Below are 13,287 nucleotides of genomic sequence, written 5' to 3' on the forward strand. Positions count from 1 at the left end.
GCTACCTCTATCTCCTGAAATGGCGAGAACACAGTGTTTCCTCACCCTGCCTTGACAGCACGAGTCCATTTCCATTTTCCCCTTCATGCCTCCTCATTTTGCTCTACTTGATAGGGGCTGGTCTGCCGCTGTCAACCTGAGAATGAAGGGCTGCATCTTTACAATTTCAGGAGGCAAGCCCAGGTCCTTCCTAGAACCTCTCTCATGGGTGATGCCAATGGGAACTCACAGCACAACCGGCAGGCACAGCTGCCAATGAGAGGCCTGGATTCAGAGGGTAGAAACTTGTCCCACCTCCGAATGCCCCCATCACCTCTGTCAGGAAAAGATGAGAGAACAGGAGATGCAATTAGGGGAATTCCTTCAGGAGAATTTGGTCCTAGAAATGAGGTTTCTAATTTTTGTTTTGGTTTGTTTCTAATTTCTTTCAATCAATTTTGAGCTGAATTACACAAAATGAATTTCTGGCTTCCAGAGAAGCCCTTATACTTACATCCTGGACAATTCCACAGAGTTCTCGGAGCCTCCAGAGAAAATGCTTTGCCTTTAGAGAAAATAATGCTAGCACCTGGGTGTCTTGGCTGTCAAGCTCTGCATAATAAAGGGTAAACCTAGCCAGTGAAAGGGAAACTGAAGGCCTGCTGGCTTTCAGCTAGTTGGAGGCTGAGGGCACAGGAAGAGGAGAGGTTTTCTTGCAGTTCAGAAGTTTATTAGTGAATGGGTTTGGGCCACTTGGCGTTTACAAGCTTGATCCCTGCAGCCCTGGTGTACTGGCTGCAGGAGGGAAGGAGGCTGGCTGCTCTGTCGGTCATTGGTTATGTCATCCCAGGAAGATGGTGGCCCTCTCTCCTGGATCCAAGGTGCCAGGGCTCTGAGCTGGTGCCATCAGAGAGACTCCACTTTTGTTTCCAGTCCCTGGGCTTGGGGGATGAGTGTTTTTAGGATATCAGTGTAGTAGGGGCCAAACACCTGCTGATTGTGATGTGTCAGATTGACAAACTTCTGGCCCAGTTCTGCCAGCTCTGCCTCAATGACAGTAAGGCCTCCAGGGAGGTCTAACAGAGACCGCTGCACCCCAAGAACCAAACAGCATTTGAGAAATAAACGGATCCGCTGATCTGTGAGCAGGAAAAGACAGTGAGAAGGGAAAGGGAAAACAGATTTCAGGGAGAAACACTGCTCCAGCACTGTGCTCACCCACAATCGAAATTAAGTGAGCAACCAGCAACCCACTCACCTTTAGATAAGGAAGTTTGTTTGTTTGGGAAAGGGGTCACTAGCTAGCTCTCAAGGTCAAAGCGAAGATCAGAAACTGGTGGACTAATACACTTCTGGCTATTCAAGACTGCTCTGAACAGCCACCAGCTAGAGCCTGGTAACTGACGTAAGAGGAGAATCCTGGAATGACCTTTAGGATGCTAAAGGTAGGAGCAAAGTGGCCAAGTTTACCACCTCCATTCAAACACGGGACGGGAAGGTCCCTACCACGGCAACATGTGCTCAGCCCAGTTCCACACCAGTTCCTTATTAGAAGGGAGGGTGAGCCACATGTCTTGGACTACAGTCTGAGAATGACCTAGAAGTCCAGGGATGACTCAACCAGCTAGTAGGCCCACACCTAGATGTTCTGAACCCTGGGGACATATCATCTTTAGAACAATAGCGTCAGTCTTTAAACTGAAAGGGATCTGTTTTCAACCTAGCATGCATTTTGAGAAAACTGAAGCCTAGACAGTGACTTGCCCAATGATGATGCCTTTCATTGTCAGGTGGTTCAGGAACTCGTTTTCAGAGTTGGGACCTGCCTCTCCCCACAACTTTCCTGCCACCCTCACCCCCGCCACCACAGGCACACTCACCAATGACGCTGCGAACACAGTTCTCCTTCTTGGCGATGTTCTGGAGCTGACCTACCAGAGACGCTGTGTTGTCACTGCTCAGAGGAGCAAGGCCCATGCTCTTGAGGCTCTGATGGATTTCCTGAGACACCTGTTCGCTCACAGTCAGCATAGCCTCCTCAGGCCTAGGCCAGGAAGAAGCGTGAGCTGGCACCCACCAAGCGGTCCTGGCACAGGGCAGAGCCCAGGAAGCTCCACGCCAGAAGCGAGGCCCCTCGAGGGAGAACCCAGGTACCCTCCCTGCCCTGCCCTTGGAGGCAGCAGGGCCAGGGGGGAGGTAGTGTCTCTTCACTGCTACCCTCAAGATACCAACTAATCTCCACATATGGTGCCATGTTCTACTTCCAAGAAAACACAATAAGCTGTCCAATCAACTCTAGGTAAGGGTTTGGTTCTGTCCTTGGATCCACTCAGCATTCTTTAGTCCCATGACTAGTTTATGTATCTTTAAAAGACTTTCCTGGACATTTCCCATGGTCATTCATCCTATCTCATCAATTAGAATTACAAACCTGGCCTTCTGATTCCTTTTTCCTTAGATATGATGCCCTGCACACAGTGGGTGCTCAATCGATAATGCTGATCAACTCCTGGGTATACAAAATACTAGTCCACTGTCATCCACTCAACTAGAAATGACTCCTTTGTAGCAAACAAGATAATGAAGCATTTTGTAACAAATTATCCTCCAAAATACGCTTTTTGGAAGGATATTTTATTTCTTTCTCACAAGCCTCGACACCACTTATGAAACAACACCAATAATTTTTGTGGATGGTTCCAAGGGCCTTCCTGTGCTGTGTGGCGGAGAGTAAGCAATCATTTATTCCCTGCCTATGTCCAAAATGCCACATATCACCTTTACTCTGAGAGTGAAGTACAGCTCACCTGGAGTTAAATTCTTCTGTCAGGGCTTTGGTTACACGTTTTAGTTTATCCACAAACTGAGGTGAACCAAACAGAACATTGCCAGAGAAACTACTGGCCACTAGCAAGACGGAGGCCAGGATTGTTAATTGGTGCAACTGGGACTCCAGCTCCTGCAGCCGGCTTCTGTCCATCAGCAGGGTCTAGGGAGCCAGGGAAGAGCAGGCTGTCAGCAGAGGAGAGCCCTGCAGTCCCCAAACACAAAACAAGGCACACACCCCACATACATTCCTACCTCAGGGAACTCTTCATTTTCAGAGTCCCAAAGGAGAAGGTTCAGGAAGCCCTGGGACAGCACCATGGTGGGGCTGAGGGGTGCCGGGTTGCTGGCGGCCTCGTTTGGAGAGGGGCAGACCATACTAGAGGAGTCAGACGTGTCGAGGGAGGCTGCAGGTGGTGTGGTGAGATCTGCTGCTGCTTGAGTTAGCCATTTGGTGGTGCAATCGAGGAGGCCTACAAGAGGTAAGGGCGTGTGTAAGCACCTTCGGCCTATGAGGCTTCAAGACTAAGGCTCTTTCCAAGATCTACCCCTGGTCAATAAAGAAATGCTTTTTGGGTCTTTCTTTCGTAAACAAATGTACCTTCTCCCTCTCCTTACCTAAGGAAGAAACTTTCTATTCCTAAAAAGAGGAATGTGCTCTCTGACATATTAAAGAGTCTCTCACATATTAGAAGAGGGTCGAATCTTCACACCTCTGCTCTCAATTTATATACGCACTAGGCTGGCTGTCGAGGAGTTCCTGGAACTTAGCCCGTTCATACTGGATGGAGTGTTCCTGCAGGTGGGGACGAAGGCTCTGGATGGTGTAATTTACCATGTCCATTTTCATCAGGCCCAGAACTTGGAAAATCCCTCTGTTAAAAAGGGAAACAGAATAGGTATACTTTAAAAGGAAATCTAGTAAGGGTGGAACCCAAGCAAGAAGTCACCAAATCACTGTATTTTAGAGTTAGGAGGGGCCTTAAAGCTAACTTAGTCCTACCACCCAAACTTACGAAAGAAGACTCTGTGGCCCAGGGCTCAAGGTCCGGGTAAGATATGGACCTTGAAGCCTGCGGGCTAGATCTCTTTCCATTACGGTTGTTCTTCTGTCTCTTTAAAAGGGTACTCGGGAAGGAAATACATCTCTCTGTGGAGTGGGATTATGAGAGATGCTATTTTATTTTATTTTTATTTAGCCAATCACTGACTTTCTGGGTCTCATTTCTTCTAGCTGCAAAATAACCTCGATCCTCATAGTGTGTGAAGTGGCACCAGAGAATAGCGGGGAGAGGGATGTCTGAACTCCTTTGGAGAAGGAATTACCCACTCTAATGTCTTACGGTAGCATCTTTATGGGGGGGGGGGGCAGGTAGAGCAGCTATCAACATAAAGATAGCCACAAAGCCCTATAAGGCTGTATTTAGAAAAGAAAAGTCGACAGGCCAGGGAAGAGAGAAGAGGTGTTGGGTCTTCGGTAGAAAAGAGCCGACCAGGACAGCGGCTATACTAGAGTGTCAGGGCCAGCTCTGCCGGACTCGGGGACTCGGGTGGGTCTCAGAAAGCAGTATACCACGTTTCAGACCTCAGTAACTGGATAGGGTCCGCAATGTTCTCTAGCTTCTGCACTGCTTCATCTCGAACTGGCGCGCACAGCAAAGTCATCATGTTGAGAACATACTTGGAGAGATGAGGGACGTCCAGGGCGCCGTGCTCTGCTTCCTGCTTGCGGAGGTCCATGTCCAGGGCGTCTTCAATCTCGCTTCTCAGGCGGTTCTGGCGCGGTAGCAGCAGTGAGAGCAAGATCTGTCCAGGAAAGGCAGGCAAAGGAGGAGCTGCACCGTTAGAGTCTCAGACTTTCTCCACCACACAGCCCTTGTAGCCAAAGATGTCCCACTCTATGTCTTCTGAGAATCAAGAAACTGGGTGGCTAAGTTTCCTAGAGGATATTTATCTTTGTTTATGGGCTAATGACAATTCAAGGCTTCAGGGGATTGATTACAGTGTACTATAATATTTTCTAGGCAGAGTGAGATAAAGATGTGAATAAAATCAAGTGTGGGAGCAGATGTAGCTCAAGAGGTTAAGCACCTGCTTCCCACATACGAGGCTGCAGGTTTGATCCCTGGTACCTCCTAAAAATAAAACAAACAACAAACAAACAAATGAAAAAAACTAACTTGGAGGAGCCAATGTAGCTCAGTGGTTGAGCACTGGCCTCCCACATGAGGTCCTGGGTGCAATCGCCAGCCCTGGTAAACATAAATTTAAAACTAAATTTAAAAAATCAAATGTGGTTAAAAGAAATGCAGGGTACAACAAATATGAAATACACACCCATCACATGGGGATGAGATACTCTTAGTAAAAGAGGAAGACATTTTTGAGATTGGTTTATTCAAAGAGCAAGGATGAAACAGGCAAAAGGAACAGCCATATGTCCACTGGATCTATTGAACAGTAAGTAGCATATACTTAAATGCCTTAGAAAGGCACAGACAAACTAGACAATGGCAAATAAGCTCCACTAAATCCAGAAGCCTGTTACCTCAGACCTTAGTAAAGTTTCTAGGGCTTCAGTGGTCTGGAGCTTGTCAAGCTATCCCTTCCAAGGTGAAAACAACTTTCTGTACCTCAAACCACTTACCATGGAAAAAGAGGCTCAATGCATGGAAAGCCTTCTGGAATTTTGAGGCAACACGCACATTTGAATTTGCACGCTGACAGGTTTAAAAAGCCGTCAGTATGGTTGTCACTCTCAAGTGGGAAGCAGAGCAAGAGCAGGCTCTGCAGCAAGTCCAGGCTGCAGCACACGCTGCTGTACCATTTGGGCCTACGATCCTGCAGATGCAAGGATACTTAAGTGTCCACGGCAAACAAGGACACACTACAGAGCCTCCGGCAAGCACCGATATGAGAGTCACAACAGAGTCCTCTAGGATTTCACAGCAAACTATACTCTCTTCTGCAGATAACTATTCACCTTTTCATAAATAATTTCTGGCTTGCTACTGGGCCTTGGCAGCGTAAACACCTAACCATGGGACAGCAGGAGACATGTGGCCTGAGCTTACCATCAGGAGCTAAGTGTTTTCTGGCTTACCTAGCCATAAGAGTGTTTTCAAACACTACTGCTAATCCCCGGGGATGGCACCATTCGCAGGGAGCATCAGCCAGCCACCTGGTGGCAGATCACTTTCACAGGACCTCTTCCATGGTATAGGGGACAGAGAGTCATCCACTGGAACAGACACATATTCTGGATATGGACTTGCCTTCCCTGTCAGTAATGTTTCTGCAAGCACCACCCTCCTTGCACTCACAGAATGCCTTGACTGCTTTCCTGGTATGCCCCATAGCATTGCATCTGATCAAGGGAACTATTTCACAGGAAAGGAAGTGCAGCAGTGGGTTCACAAACATGGAATTAATTGGTCTTACCACAGATCCCCACACTGAGAAGCAAAAAGTAGAAGAGCTTATTCAAGACTAAGTCATTTGTTAAGGGACAGTACCCTGAAAGAAAAAAGTTATGTCTTACAGGATACAGTGTGTGCTTTGAATCTAATACCAGTTTACGGTGTTGTCCCCAAAGCAAAATACATGGATCTAGGAATTGAGGGGTGGAAGAAGGACTGGTTCCTCTCACTATTATACTTACTAATTTAGAGAATTTTTGTCCCTGACTTGGGGAGGAGAAGTGAGGGGGGTGGGTAAATGCTTGCTCCAAGGGACACAACAGTGATTCCAATGAAGTGGAAGATGAAACTGTCACCTGGCCATTTTGGATTCCTTGTGCCACTGAACCAAGAGGTGGAAAAAAAAAAAAAAAAAGGAGTAACTTGATAGGCCGGAGTAACTGGCCCTAAATACCAAGGAGAAAGTAGGTTGCTAGAACACATGGGGAACAAGGAGGATTCTATGAAGTGCTTCTTGGTACTTCCATACCCAATAATAAAGGCTAATGGAAAACTATAGCAAGTAAGGAACAACAGTGGCAAAACATTGGAGGACTCAGGCCCTTTGGTAATGAAGGTTTGGGTCACACCACCAGCTAAAGAACCCCAGCCAGTGGAGGTCCTGGCTAAGAACAAGGGAAATATGGAATGAATGGTGAAAGAAGGAAGCCATAGGTATCAGCTACTATAGCCATGCCCAACTTCTGAAACAAGGACTATAAATAGTCTCTTTGCTTGTTATAGCTATATGTTTAATTGTACATGCTCACCATTTTCTTCTTCTCATTATTATTTTATGTACAGGTTATTGAGCATTAACTTTCTGATTTGGCCTTTAAAACAGACTATTCAGTGGATTCACAGTATTTGAGAACGCTGTGACTATACTGGAGGAGTAAGAGAGCCAGCAATGGGTACAGTAACTTTCAGGACTGTGTCCCTCCTCATTTTTGGGGAAGGATGAGAACTTGTAAGAAAGATAACTTGATCTTACTGGGTGCAAACATAGCATTCTTCAGGAATTCAGATGGGTGTGGAAAGGTGTATAAGGAAGCTGAGTAGCCGAAGTGATAGACTATGCCAATGATCAATTGTCACCTCTCAGTTCCAAATCCATTATTTTCCCTGCTCTGAGAAAATGGAGCTGAGGCCTTTAAGTAAGTATCTTCTTCTCTGCCCAGGTGGCACAGTTTTAAACTTTATCTTTAGAGGTCATTGTCTTTTTTTTTCTTTTTAGAGGGCATTGTCTTTTAGTTTTCTAGGCTACAAAACAAATTACCACAACTTTAGGGCTTAAAATATATACAAATTATCTCACAGTTACCGTAGGTGAGGAGCCCAGGAACAATTTAGCTGGGTCCTCTGTTCAGGGGCTCCCAAGACTGCAGTCAAGGTGTTGGCTGAGCCACACTCTTACCTGGAGGCTGGAAGGGGAAAAATCCACTTCCAAGCTCAATGGAATGCTTGAGGGCCCAGTGGCTTACTGGCTGTTGGCTGGATTCTGCCCTCAGGTCTTAGATCCCACCCATAGCTTCCTCCTTGCCCTTGCCATAGGCAGTTCACACACGGCTCCTTGATTCTTAAGGCCAGCAGCAGACTCTCTCCCTCTAATCTGCTAAAACAGAGTCTTATCTCATGAAATGTAATCAAGGAATGACATTCCATCCTCTTTGCCATATTCTCTTAGTTAGAAGCAAGTTACAGGGAAGAGGATGTGGCTGAAGCAACTGAGCTCCTGCCTACCACACGGGAGGCCCAGGTTTAGGTTCTGATGCCTCCTGGAGAAGACAAGCAAGACAGCGAGCTAGCGCGGCAGGCTGACCCAACAAGGAAACACAGAGGAAACACAATGAGAGACACAACAAAGCAGAGAGCAGAGGTGGCCCAAGTGACTGAGTGCCTCTCTTCCACTTGGGAGGTCCCAGGCTCAATTCCCAGTGCCTCGTAAAGAGAAGATGAGCAGACACAGTGAACGGAGACAGAGAGCAGACAGGGCACACAAGCAACGAGGGCAGGCAGAATAAATAAAATAAATCTAAAAAAAAAAAAAAAGGAAGCAAGTTACAGGTCCTGTCCTCTCAGGGGAGGGGATTATACAATGGCATGGATCACTGGGGGTTACCTTACAGTGTGTTTGTCACCTACCAGAAAGACACTGCAAAAGGAAGGCGCTTTCCTTCCTGTTTCTGGTATGCTTACTTGGCAAGCTCCTATAGTATATGCAGCTTCTCTGGTGCTAGGTTCCTGCAGTGCACAGTGGTCAGCAGCTTCTCCTGGCACCCTCCTCAGGTGGTTTTGCGCAGAGTACCTCCAGCAAGACTCCCCCCCGAATGGCTTTCCTCAGCCCTTGACACAGAACCTCAGCTGCCCCCTCTCCCACGAGGTCCTCAGGTGTTCTAGCTCTGCCCTCATGGGAGTGGCTGCTCCGTTGATCTGCTATTCCAGTGTTCTTTAGAGTTCTCTTACGAGCCAAGACTTTGTTTCTCCAATCTCACTATAATAATTCCAACATTAAACCTTCTCTGTTCAAATTACTATGTGATTTCTGTCTCCTGCTTAGATTTTGACTGAGTCATGGACTATAGTAAGAAAGACAGTGTGCCATTTAGGATTTCACAACCACTGGCATTCCAGTGACCTGCGAGCATCTAGGAACTTCAAGTCTAAAGTGAAGGCTGGTCACTCACCTCTTTAATTTCTTTCAGAAGTTCAAGAGCACAAGTGAAGTCAGGAGGGGTAGCTGATAGTTGTTCTTTAAGATGGTCCCAAAAGGCGTTGTGCATTGTCTCCTTGACCTTGCCTTCCAGACTGTAAGAGGGTTAAATGAGCAAATTACTCTCTCTACCCAAAAACTGTTGTGGAGTCATAATCTCCTAAACCCCAAATAGCATTTAATAGGATAGAAGACTGTTATATTGACAGGGAAAGGCCAGGAACTATGTTTGGAATACAGAAGAGTTGAGTAAGTTTGGGTGAGACTGGAATGTCAAGGAAATCCGGGAAGCCTTTTGGCTCCAAGGCAGCCCTTCCCCTGCAGCAGAAAACCCTGAATGGAGGTCAGGCCCGGCTTCAGCACTGGCTCTGCTTCAGCCTAGCTGTGTGACTTAGTTTCCATGTATGATGCACATAAAGCATTGAACTAGATGATTTTTAATTTTCTTTCATCCTTAAAATCCATGAAAGAATTTTCCTTCTTTGATAACATCTGGATGTCCCCAGTTACAGCCAAATTAGCAGGCCTAAAAGTGAATTCAATTTACCTTCTTTCCCCTTCAAACTTGATCCTCCTGTATTCCTAATCTCAGTGACACTACCCACTATCCAATCATTACAGTGTATTTGTCCTTTAATAAATATATATAGTAATCCATTCCTCTTGTAAAACAAATAAAAAAGCACAAGCAATACAAAGATGAATAAAACAAAAATCCAAAGTTCCTCTACCTCATCCGAGGTAAACAACTGTCATCTGTCTAGTGTGTTCTGGGAATTTCTCTTAACTCCTTTCCCCTCTTTATCCAATTGATCACCCAGTTCCAAAATTTCTGCTTCCTAAACATCTCTGGAATCCATTTCCTCCTCCCATCATCTCTTATTTCGACTACTGAAATAGGTCATTAAGTAGTCTCCCTGCTTCCAGCCTTGTCCCTTTTTAATCTATTCTCCACACTACCACCAATTCACTCTAAAACCAGTGATTTTTCTAAGCTGCAACTCTGATCATGATATCATGCTCATTTCAAGTCTTTTAGGAGCTCCCCATTACAAGCAGGATAATGGCTTATGTGACCCTTCAAGATATGGCTTTGCCTCCCTTTCCTGCTGATCTTCTGCCTCCTAATGCCTGGCACTCAGCCATCCCAAGCTATCTGTAAAGACCCAGCCTTGTTCTACCACCACTCTGCACCTCTTACATGCTTTTTCCCTCTGCCTGGAGCAGCCTTCCCCACCTAGACTACCTGGGGAGCAGTTTTTCATCCTCTAAATTCAATTCAAATCTTACCTCCACAGGCAAGTCATCCCTAACCATCCTCAGGCAGCCAAGCACTCTCATTAAACTCTGTACACACAGTTATGATAGAACTTATTGGTCTGATCAGTCATTTATTATTCAGCAGTCTCCTCTAAAGAAACTTCTTGACTGCAAAGGTGGTACCTTATTTATCTATCTACCTATTTATCCATCCATCTATCCCTACCACCCAGCATTCTGTCTGCCACATAAGGACTCAATAAATACCTGTTGCATGAAGCCTGAACATGGGATTTCCCTTAGGAATCCTAGGAATTATAACTAGCCCCACTCTTTGAACCCAAAGTAAAGCCATCTGCCAACTATCTGTGAAAGAATGACAACCCTCAAACTCTATTTCAATCTTTACCCAATATAATTTTTTATTCCCATACTTGGAAACGCAAATCTGAGCAATACCATTTCCCTTGCTTCATTTTCCTTCTCTCGTTTCCTCTACCAGGCATTCCGCCCCCCCCCCCCCACTTCCACACCCCTGCTTCTTAAGCACACCTTCAATCTTTCAGTTTCACATTTTTCTCCTCCTGTGCCAGCAACAGAAAACATACCTAGGCAGTGAGAGAAAGACTGGGAGATCTGGGATTGGGTGAGAACCTGTTCCCAGAGAAGCTGTGCTTGGCATGGATGCCTGTTGGTACCAGGCAAGGGCAAATTGAAGGAGTATGAAGAGGAAGGGAATAACTTATGACAGAGAAAGGCCCTTTAGTAACAGATATCCTGACATAGTCAAATAACAGAAGCATTTAAGGAAGTAGACTAATCACAAGCTGCCAGTATTTGTCCATGGGTAGGAAATGGTTTAAAATGTAAAATCTGACGTGAAATTTACCCAATAAACCAGCAGAGCCATACATACAGAAGAGCTCACTTTTACTTACTACAATGTCAGTAAACCTAAGAAGAATCAAAATAAAGCCTGATTTGAGGAAAGGGTGTGGGCACTACTTATGAGCAGAATTTTGACCCTGAATCACTGAATAGTAAGCTGATCTATGAAGCTGGGGGTAAAAAAAAAAAAAAAAAAAGTAAAAAATACCACTATTAGAAAATAAGTATTTTCATCTGTGCTTGTTTAATCTACGGCCACTAACAAGATTAACTACACAGGCCTATGTGGTAGGCAGCCTCTGAGATGGCCCCAGAGACGACCACTTCCTGGTATTCATGCTTGTGTAATCCCCTTGTCTTGAGTGTGGTCTAGATTTAGTGACTTGCTTCTAGCAATTAGTACGTTGCAGCAGTGATGAGATATCACTTCTGAGATTAGGTTACAAAAGACTGTGGTTTTGGTCTAGGACACAGTCTCTCTGCTCTTGTTCTCTCACTCTGAAGGAAACCAGCTGCCATTTTGTGAGCTGCCCTACCGAGAGGTCCACATGGCAAGAAAATGAGGGCTGCAGTCAACAAGTTGACTGCAACTTCATGAGGTCTTGAGCCAAAGATGCACAATTAAGCCATGCCTGTATTTCTAACCCATAGAAATTGAGAGCTAATGTTGTCTTAAACTGCTAAATTTGGGGGTAATTTGTTATGCAGCAAGAGATAGCTACTCCAGGCTACTTATTCCAAGTTCACTGGAGAAGATCTGGAACCTGCCCTATTTATATAATTAAGTGGGATCCCCAAAGTGAGCATTCCAATAATAACTGCTTTGGTTTATTCACTGGTGAAATAACATTCGCCTCTTGACCCTTCCATGCTAATAATTACAATTTACTACTCTTCTGTTTAAGTTGTTGAGACTTCTTAAGGCTTTATTCAAACACTGATTGTATTATTCAATAAAAATGCTTCAAGCCTGGACATAAGCCATTTGTTATATACCTTACCAGGATAAGTAAAATGCAGAGAGCAGAAGAGCCTGTACCTGTTTGGAGGTAAAACCTTCTCTTCCATGTGGAAATCATGATTCATCACAATCTCATGTGCAATGCTCAGCTTGGAAACTTCGTTAACTGTGTCCATCAGATCTGTAACAAAAAGAATTTAAGGTGGATTCTCTGGGAAAAGGGACAGTAACCAGCAATGGTGAACCCACACAAGTCTGAATTTCTATTTTATTCAGAGTTTCACTCAACTGAGTAGGAACCAATTTAGATTCATCAAACTGATATTATATAGACTCAATCATTCTAGTCTTTTCTGAACTCTATGCTCCATGACAATGTTGGAAACTCCAGCAAGGGGAGAAGTTAGGATACAGAAGTTTATAGAAAAAAAAGTGAAACATGATTAAAGACCTTTCCCTTGAAGAGTAAAATAATAATTAGAGCAGCAAAGAAACAATATTTGCAATTTGCAAAATTAAACATTTATCTAAGGGTATAATGATCCCATTTTCCTCTTCCTGCCTCTGCTGCTACACATGATGAATGCTAAATTCTCCTGACAGATAATAATTGGATCTTACTGAATGGCTCTAAAGTCACCTTGGATTTTTTTCTTTTTTTAACAATCAATTTTACTGATACATATTCATCCAAATGTATCCAAAGCATACAATTCATCCAAAGTGTACAATCAATGGTATTTTGTATAATCACATAGTTGTGCATTCATCACTTTAATCATTATTAGAGCATTTTCATTATTTCAAGAGTAATAAAAAAGAGACAGACAATTCCTCACCTCTCAATCTCTGTTCCCCTGTACATAGCTGCTATTTCTGCTATTCTTGCACAATTATTTATTAAGCAACTTTATTGAGATATAGTCACATACTCTAAGATCTAAAGTGTATAATCAATGGCTTTTAGTATAATCACAATGTTGTGCATTCATCACAAAAAATTTTAGAATTATTCCTCCAAAAAGAAAAACTTCACACCCCTTAACATGCCTTCCCTAGCACTACATAACCACTAATCAAATTTCATCTTTATAAATTATTTTTTAACAAATCAATTTTACTGATACATATTAATAAAGCATAAATCCACCCAAAGTATACAATCAGTGGTACTCGGTATAATCACATAGTTGTGCATTCAT

The 13,287-nt window shown here is 44.3% G+C and overlaps 1 protein-coding gene across 1 annotated transcript; it reads right to left on the reverse strand.

The window, feature by feature from the left end:
- Nucleotides 1-687: 687 nt before the first annotated feature.
- Nucleotides 688-12,288, reverse strand: TCP11 (t-complex 11). Its single transcript, XM_004477447.4, has 8 exons — nucleotides 12,164-12,288; nucleotides 8,951-9,071; nucleotides 4,391-4,611; nucleotides 3,544-3,680; nucleotides 3,061-3,278; nucleotides 2,787-2,968; nucleotides 1,860-2,023; nucleotides 688-1,118 (listed from the first exon to the last, which is right to left on the reverse strand). Exons 1-8 carry the CDS (start codon nucleotides 12,259-12,261, stop codon nucleotides 886-888), a joined length of 1,374 nt encoding a protein of 457 aa, XP_004477504.3. The 5' UTR covers nucleotides 12,262-12,288; the 3' UTR covers nucleotides 688-885.
- Between the last annotated feature and the right edge of the window lie 999 nt (nucleotides 12,289-13,287).

The sequence above is a fragment of the Dasypus novemcinctus genome, chromosome 11, assembly GCF_030445035.2.
Source record: "Dasypus novemcinctus isolate mDasNov1 chromosome 11, mDasNov1.1.hap2, whole genome shotgun sequence".
In the NCBI taxonomy this organism is placed as follows: Eukaryota; Metazoa; Chordata; class Mammalia; order Cingulata; family Dasypodidae; genus Dasypus; species Dasypus novemcinctus.

What these genes read in the sequence shown, in the direction of transcription:
- TCP11 (XM_004477447.4), bottom strand. Translation starts at nt 12,261, where the DNA reads ATGGACACAGTTAACGAAGTTTCCAAGCTGAGCATTGCACATGAGATT. An exon ending in TTCTGAAAGAAATTAAAGAG is followed by an intron (nt 4,612 to 8,950) that starts GTGAGTGACCAG and finishes TTTCCTGGACAG; the next exon opens with ATCTTGCTCTCACTGCTGCT. An exon ending in CTGTGTTCGCAGCGTCATTG is followed by an intron (nt 1,119 to 1,859) that starts GTGAGTGTGCCT and finishes TCCTGCTCACAG; the next exon opens with ATCAGCGGATCCGTTTATTT.